At 40.1% G+C, this 11184-nt stretch overlaps 2 protein-coding genes across 2 annotated transcripts; both read left to right on the top strand.

Annotated features, from left to right (window-relative positions):
* Positions 1 to 919: 919 nt before the first annotated feature.
* Positions 920 to 5455, top strand: LOC104947224 (uncharacterized protein C4orf29 homolog). Its single transcript, XM_010773200.1, has 3 exons — positions 920 to 1090; positions 1649 to 1811; positions 4130 to 5455. Exons 1-3 carry the CDS (start codon positions 1045 to 1047, stop codon positions 4185 to 4187), a joined length of 267 nt encoding a protein of 88 aa, XP_010771502.1. The 5' UTR covers positions 920 to 1044; the 3' UTR covers positions 4188 to 5455.
* A 300-nt stretch (positions 5456 to 5755) lies between these two features.
* LOC104947223 (E3 ubiquitin-protein ligase RNF103-like) lies at positions 5756 to 10372 on the top strand. Its single transcript, XM_010773199.1, has 4 exons — positions 5756 to 7183; positions 7442 to 7587; positions 8407 to 8522; positions 9582 to 10372. Exons 1-4 carry the CDS (start codon positions 6958 to 6960, stop codon positions 10360 to 10362), a joined length of 1269 nt encoding a protein of 422 aa, XP_010771501.1. The 5' UTR covers positions 5756 to 6957; the 3' UTR covers positions 10363 to 10372.
* Positions 10373 to 11184: the final 812 nt, after the last annotated feature.

Here is an 11184-nt window from a genome sequence, read left to right as displayed (position 1 = left end):
CTCACACACACACGCTTCAAATGAAGTTGCATAAATGCTTGAGCTACGTTTTTATTATAATTACTGTGAAATCTGCCTATTATGTTTTCGTCATTATTACAACAAACACACACTTGCAACTGATAACACTGGCAATGATTTTAGATGTATTAGACTATTAAAAAAAGAAATCATGCTTCAAATAAGTGGGGGTACGGCGTACCCCCGCGTCCAACGCCCACTACTCCACTGACTGCAACTACAAAAAGCTAAGGTTTGTTTTCTCATCAGGAAATGCAGACCGGCTCAAACAAAAGATTTTTAAATCATCATCCTCACGATCATTTAATGTATCATATGTTCGCCGAATTGACATGAAAGCACTAATAAATGTAGTTTCATCCACTTGAGTTTACAAAAATAATCGATTTGTTTTTATACCACATCCGACGGGAGGAAATTCAGCAGCTCTCACTACCGATTTTTAATCCTAATTTAATCATCATCTTCACCACGATCATTTATGTTTATGTTCGCCGAATTGACATGAAAGCACTGACAAATATGAATATACTGTAGTCAACTTCATTAAAACGTTATTAACGTGTCTAAACTCAGTAATTCACCATTTCTACGCATGACAACACACTTTGTCCGTGTTTGGCTCTCTCGCCGCACAGTGAAGCGTTCCCGCATTGACGTCACATCCGGCTTCCCCCAAAACCTCAAAATGAGTCGAAGGAATTTTCCCGCGATGTTCGAAATTATTGATATTTATCGGAACGGTATCGCTTTTTCTTTTTTAAACTGACGGTTCGAGATTACTAGTAGCCCACTATTTCATTGCACAACAGTTGTTGGGTTCGTGTCACAGGCTCTTTAACTATCCACGTAGTCGCAGAAGTTGCACTGTTTTGTGTCCTTTAACCTTAAACCTTTCTTTTTAAAGCTGATTTTCTTCTCATCTTGTATAGAAGCCCAGGTGCAAACAACCCACTGCAGGGGACAAAGACGGAGTCGACAAAATGCTCTCGACCCTCATTACATCAAGAGTCTATAAGCTTCATGAAGGGAGTGATGGATGAATGCACACACATGGCCAACTTCTCTGGTGAGTTTTAAGGTGCAGAGGGGTTACCTTGGGTGGTTATTGGCTAATGGTTACACAACCCATAAAAACATTGTGACATCACAAAGTGGCCAAAATCTGATCAGCTGATTTTCAGAGAGGTTTTTATATGAATGGATCAGGACAAGAAGAGAGGCGGTCATTATTCCTGAAACTCTCTGAATCTCTTAACACATAGGAGACAGATATTAATGTATAAAATACTTGAAAAAGTGGATTTTGAATAATAGGTGACCTTTAATACTGAAAGCAATGAATCACAATAATATAACCCTCATTATATACAAGCATGTATGACCTTCTTAAGATTAGATCGATAGAGGGAATACTTTTTAGAAGATCCTAAGTTAATTAAACGTGATTGAACCACATATAAGTTGGTTTTCAAAAGAAAGGTTTCTGTTGAATATTAGACCCAGGGTTTTGCTGCAGGTTTGACTTATGTAGACAGTCGAGCTGTCATCTGTAAAACTTGATGTCCTGTATATTTGTCAGTGTCAACATGCATCTGAATTAGATCTGTCCTTCCCACTGTCCCAGTCCCTGTAGACCCCAGTCTCATTATCGTGGTCCAGGCCAAAGAGGACGCCTACATCCCCCGAACAGGAGTGCTCAGTCTGCAGGAGATCTGGCCCGGGTGTGAAGTCAGATATCTGAATGGAGGACACATCAGTGCATATCTGTTTAAACAGAGTGTCTTTAGGTAAACTCCTACTCAGGAAATGTGTTGTCTCATATCACGTGGTGTGTTCCTGTGTTTGGTTGTACCTAGGTAAACTCGTGCTCACCAGAAAACAAACAGTTTGACTTGTGACACTCCCCCCTTTCTGAGCCTCCTAGTATGACCTGATGTGTTGACGTTATGTTGTTGGAGTTAATGGTCAGTAATAAGTGATATTGGTGAAGACCTGCCACATTTGTCTCTTTTCTTTCTCTGCCCAGTGGGAACAAGCCATGCTGGGATTAGAGCCTTTTAGTTTAGTTGCCAGTTTACTGAACCCGGAAATGTTGAGTCTTACGAGAGAAATGTATAAGAAGATAATAAGATAAGAAGTACTTTATTGATACCAATTTGGTAAATGTTTGTGTTGCAGCAGCATAAAAATACATTGCATTGTACAATACAATTGAAAAGAATAGAAATAAACAAGAAAGTAGAAAATATACATGTTGAATTACAAATGGAATTACAGGGGTCCCCAGCGCATAGAAACTGCCGGATGCTAACTTGCATATGTTGGGCAATTTGAACAATTATTACCTGTCGATCATTTACAAAGATACCTAATACATCTTGTTAAAGGCCAACATGATGTCTGTACACACACCAGCCAGTAACACAGTATATCATGAGTGGACAGAGTCATGAGTCTCTAACAGAGAAACAGTGTACTCGCGTCAAGTCCATTTATTCTTGAGATCATATGAATATTCTAACCTTATCAATTGAATAGTTGAAGACCTCCTGTTGTAGAGCTTGTGAAAAACAACATGCGCACACAGGATGCTACAGCTGTTATTCAATCACACATTAACCATGTGCTGTCCAGAGTTCATTTTGGCAGCTATTTTTGATTTAGTCTTTAGACGGAAATGGTTATTAGTTTTAGTCACATTTTAGTCCTTTTTATCCTTCATAGTTTTAGTCCAGTTTTAGTCGATGAAAAATCTTTACATTTTAGTCAACTTTTAGTCAAAATGTTTTTTCTCTTTAAACTAATTCAGTCGTATTTATATAAGTTATAAATAAAATATATATAATTATGTTATTATATTGTACTGTAGCCTACTTGAGTAAAATGTTGAGGTCCTTGTACTTAACTGGAGTATTTAAGTATTTTGCTACTTAGTACTTCTCCTCCACAACGGTTCAGAGGTAAATGGTGTACTTTTACTCCACTACATGTATTTAATACCTTTAGTTACTTTACAGATGTGGATGAATGATGTGAAATACAATCAAGTGTTAAATCAGACTTTAGTTCCACCTGGAGTAAATTCACAAGCTACCCTGCAGTATACAAATTCATTCAAACTAGCTGCACCTTTACCAGCTTTGAGAACACTTTCATGATCAATCATTATCAGGGTTCTTATGGTCATTAAAAACCTGGAAAAGTCATGGAAATTTAAAATGCTAATTCCAGGCCCTGGGAAAGTTATGGAAAACAATATTTTTCCCAAAGTTTTGGAAAAGTCATGGAAATGTAACTAAAGTTGCATCAAATATAATTTATATTTTATCTAATTGCCGAAATAGTAATACTATAATGATAATAAATACTGTATCGTAATGAAACGTAAAATGGCATTTAACTGAAGAGGTATTTTGCTGGTGAGAGATTTTAGTTTCTTTAGCCTGTAGGAGCTAGTAAGCCTATTTGATTTGTTTTAGATAGGCACACCATGTTTCATATGCAGACCTTATTTTCCTGTTCCATGTTAAAATAAACCATTTTCAGTGGTACGTTGAGAAAGAGTAATTTTTTTGGTCATGGAAAATTAGGTAAAGGTCATGGTCCTGGAAAAGTCATTGAAAATCATTGGTGAAAAAGTGTATGAACCCTGCATTATAAAACATATCATATATATTATTCTGAAATGGACCAATCTGCACAACGACTACTTTTACTGTCGCTACTTTCACTATATTTTGATGCTAATACTTTTTTACTTTTACTTGAGTAACATTTTGAATGCAGGACTTTTACTGTAACAGAGTATTCCTACACTCTGATCTCGTCAACAAAAACAAAATATACATTTCGTCATAGTTTTTATTATCAAGAATCTATTTTTAGCTCGTCATCGTCTCGTCTTTAGTCATGTAAAAAAAGGTCGTTGACGAACATTTTTTCGTCATAGTTTTCGTTGACGAAATTAACACTGGTGCTGTCAAACTTGGGGTGCAATTTTTGTTGAACGGTAAAAAACGAATTCAAATTTAAACCCAGACTGTGTACCGTGCTACATTTTGTGTTGTTGTTCATAGAATTGATTGCATATCTGTTTGTTTTTCAGACAGGCCATATACGATACATTCGACAGATTCTGCCTGAAGTATCCCAACCTGCACTAGACATGGCAGTCCTCCCTGAAACTGCATCAGGATCCCTGGCTGGAAAATGAATGCCTGTCTATAGACCAGCTGTCTAATGTATCACATTACCTAATTCTTGTAAGAGATGACAACTGTTGAGTATCAAATGTGTTGTTTTCCAGTCCTGCCAGTCTGTAGTTGTCAAACAACACTCAGGCCTCTAGCTTGATTTGTTAAACTGGTGTTAACAGACTGGTGAAACACCTTTAACAGTGTGACACTCTGGATGGAAACACATCCTGTAACATTCTAATGGAAAAAACAATCAAGTTAAATTCAGCTCACTGTACAGACACTTTTCTAACTGAGAATTGATTAAGGAACACTTTTAGCAGATGTCATTGTTAAGCAAATATAAATGTTATTGGTTATATTTATAATCAATACGATTTTCATAAATTCAACTCGTTTTTTATACCATTACCAAGGTAACAGAAAATGTACTGGTGGGCAATCAGTCCGAGTTGAGTCGATTGCTGTGCTTTCTAGAAGATTATGAAAACCAGGGTTTAGCATCATGTGAAAAATGAAATTGGCATAGAAAGATTCATGTGGACTATAAATCTGTATATTTCATCTTATTAATACCTATTCCACCACGAAGAAAAAGGTTTTAAAAACAATATTATCAACTGGCACATTTAAAAAAAATAATTGGGATGAAAAATCAAAAATTAAAAAATGTACTATAAATGAATTTAATAATAATTAATAATAATGCATCAAAGGTTTCCAACAACAACAACAACAACAACAAGCAAGAGACAAGACAACGTGGAAATCAAAAAGCATTACACTTTTTTGAAGTTACCCTAAAATTCAATATTTGTGTATATAACTCATCCTCAGCTACAAGGCCAGCCCGTGTGTCCACATCCTCAGGGAGGGTCTCTCCACTGTAGCACGCTGAGAGAGGAGAGAGGACGGGGCAGTAAGGAGGTCTTCAGCAGGATTGGCCATTTTGGGTTAAGTCAGTATTGTTGTATTTTCCTGTTTAGCCTCTTGATGGTGCTGTTCCTATGAATAAATACAGATAGTGATGAAAAACTGTGTTTAGGGTTAGCTTGTGTTTTGTAAAAGTAACATGACTTTGTGTGGGGTATGTACACATAACCCGTACATTCTATGAGTTAAAAGTGTGTCTCGATGACGTAAAGCAGGGGTGTCCATACTGTTTCCAATGAGGGCCATATACAGAAAAACACACTGACGGCTGGGCCCCTAGAGGTGAGGTATACTGCCTCATAAATTAAGTTATAAGTTAGCAAAATCAATCAAATGTAGGTAAATAATGCTTGATACTAGAATATGCTTTAAGAAAACAGCCTCCTTCACAGCTCTCTAGAGGGTTTACTTTATTGTGTAACTAAAAGTGTTGCAGCTCATTCCTTACAACAGAAGCCTCAGATTGCTTATAAAAAGGGGAAATATGGAGGGTCTATTTCAAGTTATGGAAATAAGTTATTCGGCTTTTTTGATCAACTAAGGTTTGTTAGAAAAATGTTTTCAACTTTAATCGATTAGATTTAGTCATGATAATACATTTGATTTTGAACGCTTTTTCAGGTGCTCAAAGACACTTGACAGTGGTATCTGCACTGAATTTATTTGACAAATTGGGCCTATTGACACATTCATTCTGAGTTTCATGTGTGGGCCATATTCCATTCGCCTATACTTTTTCAATTAGCCAATTCAAAAGGGTCCACGGGCCACAGTTGGCCCCGCAGCCTTAGTTTGGACCCCCCTGACGTAAGGTAGTTATTATTAGGTCATCTGACTGATCACAGGACAGCTGTGATAGGGTTGTAGCCTAATATGAAGAGCTGAAATGGAAGATAGGCAGCTCATTATTTTTAATCAGCTATTAATAATATTTAATTCTTGTTACTCAGCTCTCTCTGTTCCCCCTCCGTCTATGTGCCAGATATTGTACTTTGTCCACCACTACATTTAATTACCAGCTTTAGTTACTACTTCCTTCATAGGCCTACATGTTTAAGAATCATTGCAACCCACTGCATTAATAAGTTAAGCTACAGCTGTATTTCAAGTATTTAAAATGGGCTCCCCCATTCCAGCAGCGACGTTAGATGCTGAACACATTAATGCACCAATATATGTAGTCCGGGGAATAATAGGGCAGGCTATATCATTCTCAGTGAAATATCTGAGCAGTATTGCTCAACTGGAGTTGAACATTTAGAGCACGTGCTGAGGTTAACGCTGTTATCACATTTGACTGAACACGTGTGTGGTGACTTTGAAGTGGAACCCAGATTTAGAACCTCATTGTTGACATTTAATTAGTTTCGATGTTGTTGCTTGTTTATAGCTGTATAGCTGTGGAACCGGATGTGACGTGGCTGCTATATGCACCAGCTGATCGCAGCAGTAAACAGTTCGGTCATTACTGTCACTTTTTGATGAAAATCCGCAAGCACAGCAGCAACGGGTCACGCGCTACTGACAGGCCGCGGGAAATGCCGCGCGTGCAGCGGACACTGTTTGTTTTGTTTGACAGACTGCTCAGTGTCGAGGCCTACTTACGATGCTAAGCTAACCAGCTAGCTGTCACCATTCATGTAAACAAGTGGTGAAGGCAGTGGACGGTCAGGGTTAGCCCCTCTAAGCCGGACGGTGAGGACAGTGCGACCGGCCTACACTCCTCCATGTTGAGCTAATGTCTGTTCTGGTTGTCGGAAGCCTATGACTGTGACTTTCAGCAGCGATCCCGGACAGCTACAAGATGTGGATAAAGCTGTTCTTCTTGCTCTTGTATTTTATGGTGTTGTTTATGCTAGCGAGGCTCTTTGAGGCAGTGGTCTGGTATGAGACTGGGATGTTCTCCACCCACCTGGTGGACCCCGTGAGCCTCAGCTACAAGAAGCTGAAGACCATCCTGGAGAGCAGGGGACTGCCTTACTCCGGCCTGGCCGAGAAGAAGGATGTCAGCGAGCTGGTAGAGAAATCAGGTAATCATACAGTTACAATGATCCTACAGTTTATACTGGCCCAACCTACACACAAAATACTTTATGTTGAGACATTTTGGAAAATGCTTTAATAAATGATTTTACTGTAAAAATAACCTCTAAATGCAGCACTTCTTAACAAAAACAAACCATTCTTCTATACTGACTTTACACATATGAGACTAAAACATTCAGAAACATGTTTCACTTTAGGATCTGGGTGTATAAGTCTAACTCTTTGTAACTCTGGTCCCACAGGAGAGCTGACACATGGAGAGCTGTACTCAGCCATGAAGAAGGAGAAGGAGCAGACGGAGGCAGGAGACGGCAGCACCATCTTCAGTGGAGAGATGCACTTCTATGAGTTAGTGGAGGACACTAAAGATGGGATATGGCTGGTGCAGGTAATAACACTCACTAGTAGGAGATATGAATGTATTGTACGCATCTAGGTACACATATTATATTACTAGATGAGTGGAGATGAAATAGTCTTCAATAATGATTATGAAATAGCATTTTTGCTTTAAATTGCCATCCCTGGTATGAAGATGGGTCGGGTGGTTGCAATATCTCCACAGAGCCTTGATGCACTGTGGACAATTTACATTGTGCACAGTGGCCCCAAGGAGCGGGGAGAGAGGACAAAGTGCTGCAAAGCTCTAGAGCCACTAGCCACCTTCCTCCGGGACATCCCAGCAGCTTGTGGCGCCCCCCCCCACAGAGAGAATGCGCTCTGTGTTGTTACTCCTACAGTGCAAGTAGCTTAATGCGGTCACAGAGCATCCTAAACGTCTCTTTTACTCTGTTTATTGCAGTGATATGATCAGCATTAAAGTCATATCTGTCTCTCTCCCAGACGATGTATGCTGATGTGAATTACATGGTAGTATCAGGAGCTCATATCCAAGAAAGTGAACACCCTTGATTAGTGGTACTTTATTTCATATTTTAGGCATTTCACTAACTGTTGCATACTCTATCAGACAACAGTTAAGGCAGTAATGTAATCATTTCATTCCGTGGCAAAGAATGTATGACGAACTTCAGATCCATTCATGAGTGGGGCAGAACATTTAACTGCTACATGTGTCTACAGTCTATTTTCTGCAATCAGGTTCACACCTCATGGTGTTAAACCACTTCTGTCATTCATGGTTGTAGGAAGTAGAACATTGTTTGGTATTAGCTGTGTGACCCTGTCCTGTCCCGTGAACCTGCAGGTCATTGCCAAGGACCGGGAGGCCCTGCTCAGTCAGTCTAACTGGGGGAAGATGGTGCAGAAAGTGTCTCAGTTTGGGATCAGAACTGGAACCTTCAACTGCTCTAATGACTACAGGTGGGATGCAGGGCCTACTTCAAATTCACATAATGACACATAATGCTCATCTGGCAGAAGCATGTGGAGCAATTGTGTTAGTAAGACAATTACATTTCTTCTTATTTGTTTGAGATGTTCTAATGTTCATCTTTCTCTACCTCTGAAGGTTTTCTTTTTGTAGTAAAACTAGCTAATGAGATATTTGAGCTATAGACAAAATTCAAATGCCACAAGTTCGGTATTAAGTAGAAGATGCTATCGCCATTACTGAAAAAATAAGGCACATTTTAGTCCGACCATAAATCCTGTATGTAATTCCATTGTCGGTTGATACCATTTGATTTTGTATTGACTATAGGTCTGCCAAACTTAGGAAAGCTATAGGGGATGCTACGGCATCATCATGAATTCGTCGTGGACAGCTAATCAAATATTTAAGGGCTCAGAATCAGAACCAAGTTTATTGCCAGGTACGTTAACACATGCAAGGAATTTGCTTTGGTATCTGCTGATGCGAACAACTAAGATGGCGCTGCGGATGGCTGCTTAACTAGAATTTTGAGAAATCTACCTAACTTACATTTTTTTTTTAATTGGAACGTAAATATTGTATTTATTTACTGATTGCTGATTGATTCCTCCCCATATGTGTAATATAAAAAGTAGCTGACCAAAAATAGGCCAGTTTGTAATGAATGAAGACTTCAAACCATTTCAGTTTGCCTTCATTCACACACTCTGTCTTCTCCTCATTCACATACAGCAATCTCCCGTATATCTATTTCAGTATCACAGTATCACCTCATACTGTAAGAGTTGTTGCATTAGAAAGACCATCCACTGGGCAACAGAAATAATATATGAAAAAGCCCGATATTTCTTCTTTTGTTTTTGTCGGCAACCTGCCATGTTGTAAACCAAGTGATGAACAGGACCATTGATGTGGGGCTGTCAGTGTGGGGCGGGGGGGGGGAACCATCCAGCAGTTGTCAGCTTCCACACATTATGTCTTCCTGTCTGTAGGAGAGTAGGTGTGTGATTGTATACTGACATGGTGCCTCTCTGCTCTGTCACCAGGTCCTGTATCAAGCGTGGCTGGCAGCGCTCCACTCTCATCATGTCCGTTCCTCAGACTTCAGCATCAAAGGGCAAAGTCATGCTTAAAGAATACAATGGCCGTCGCATTGAACCTGAACACATCTTCCGCTGGATGACCTCACATGTGGCTCATCGAATCAAAACACTGCATCAGTCTGAGCAGCTGGTGGAGGAGTGGCGCTCTGACCCCGCCCACCCGGTGAAGATGTTCCTGTTCGCCTGCCTGCCCCAGCCCCCCGCCTTCTTCTCTGCGCTGTCCGTGAAGTTTACTGGAAGGATCGAGTTTGTTTTCGTGGACGTACATCACTGGGAAAACCACAGCAGCCTATCAGAGATAGATGTGACACAGAGCCCCGCCTACATTCTCAAGATGCCTGAGGGCATCTATCGCTATGGCAGCAGGTGCAGATTAAACATTTTAAATTCTAATGAGTTATTGTACATAAAAAGTAATACAATTTGTTCCACTCCTCTCCTTTTCTCCTTCACTCTTCTTCTTTTTGTCTTCTCCTCTCCTTCACTCCCCCCCACCCTTCACTCCTCCTTTACTTCTCCCCTCCTTCATTCACTCCACCCCTTCACTCCTATCCTTAACTTCTCCTCTACGGAGTGTGGACTGGTAGCTGGAGAGGTTCCAGTTCACCTCCTGGGCCCTGCCAAGGTGCCCTTGAGCAAGGCCCCCCACCTGCTCCGGCGAGCTGGCTGCCCTTTCACTCTGACACCTCCCCTATCCTACATGTGTGTAAACACCAAAATTTAAAAAAAGTAATTTCCCTGTTGGAGATTAATAAAGTATGTTTTTGTCTTCTTCACCCCTCTTCCTTCCTTTTCTGCTCTTTGTCTCCACCTCTTCTTTACTCTTCTTCATATTTTCTTCAATTGTCTGGTAATGATTTTTGAAGCCAAGGCAGATTGGCTCCTCCTCACTAACACTAAGAACGTGGATCAGTCCAGTTCTGAAGTCTTTACACTGGTTCCTCTAACACTAAGAAAGTGGATCAGTCCTGTTCTGAAGTCTTACGACTGGTTCCTCACTAACACTAAGAACGTGGATCAGTCCAGTTCTGAAGTCTTTACACTGGTTCCTCTAACACTAAGAAAGTGGATCAGTCCAGTTCTGAAGTCTTTACACTGGTTCCTCACTAACACTAAGAAAGTGGATCAGTCCAGTTCTGAAGTCTTTACACTGGTTCCTCACTAACACTAAGAAAGTGGATCAGTCCAGTTCTGAAGTCTTTACACTGGTTCCTCACTGACACTAAGAAAGTGGATCAGTCCAGTTCTGAAGTCTTTACACTGGTTCCTCACTAACACTAAGAAAGTGGATCAGTCCAGTTCTGAAGTCTTTACACTGGCTTCCTCACTAACACTAAGAAAGTGGATCAGTCCAGTTCTGAAGTCTTTACACTGGTTCCTCACTAACACTAAGAAAGTGGATCAGTCCAGTTCTGAAGTCTTTACACTGGCTTCCTCTGGATCAGTCCAGTTCTGAAGTCTTTACACTGGTTCCTCACTAACACTAAGAAAGTGGATCAGTCCAGTTCTGAAGTCTTCACACTGGTTCCTCACTAACACTAAGAAA

Source organism: Notothenia coriiceps, unplaced genomic scaffold (assembly GCF_000735185.1).
Source record: "Notothenia coriiceps isolate Sejong01 unplaced genomic scaffold, NC01 NC01_scaffold00012154, whole genome shotgun sequence".
Taxonomy (NCBI): Eukaryota; Metazoa; Chordata; class Actinopteri; order Perciformes; family Nototheniidae; genus Notothenia; species Notothenia coriiceps.
The sequence above is the reverse complement of the archived record's forward strand: the minus strand, read 5'-3'. Positions and strand labels throughout refer to the sequence as shown.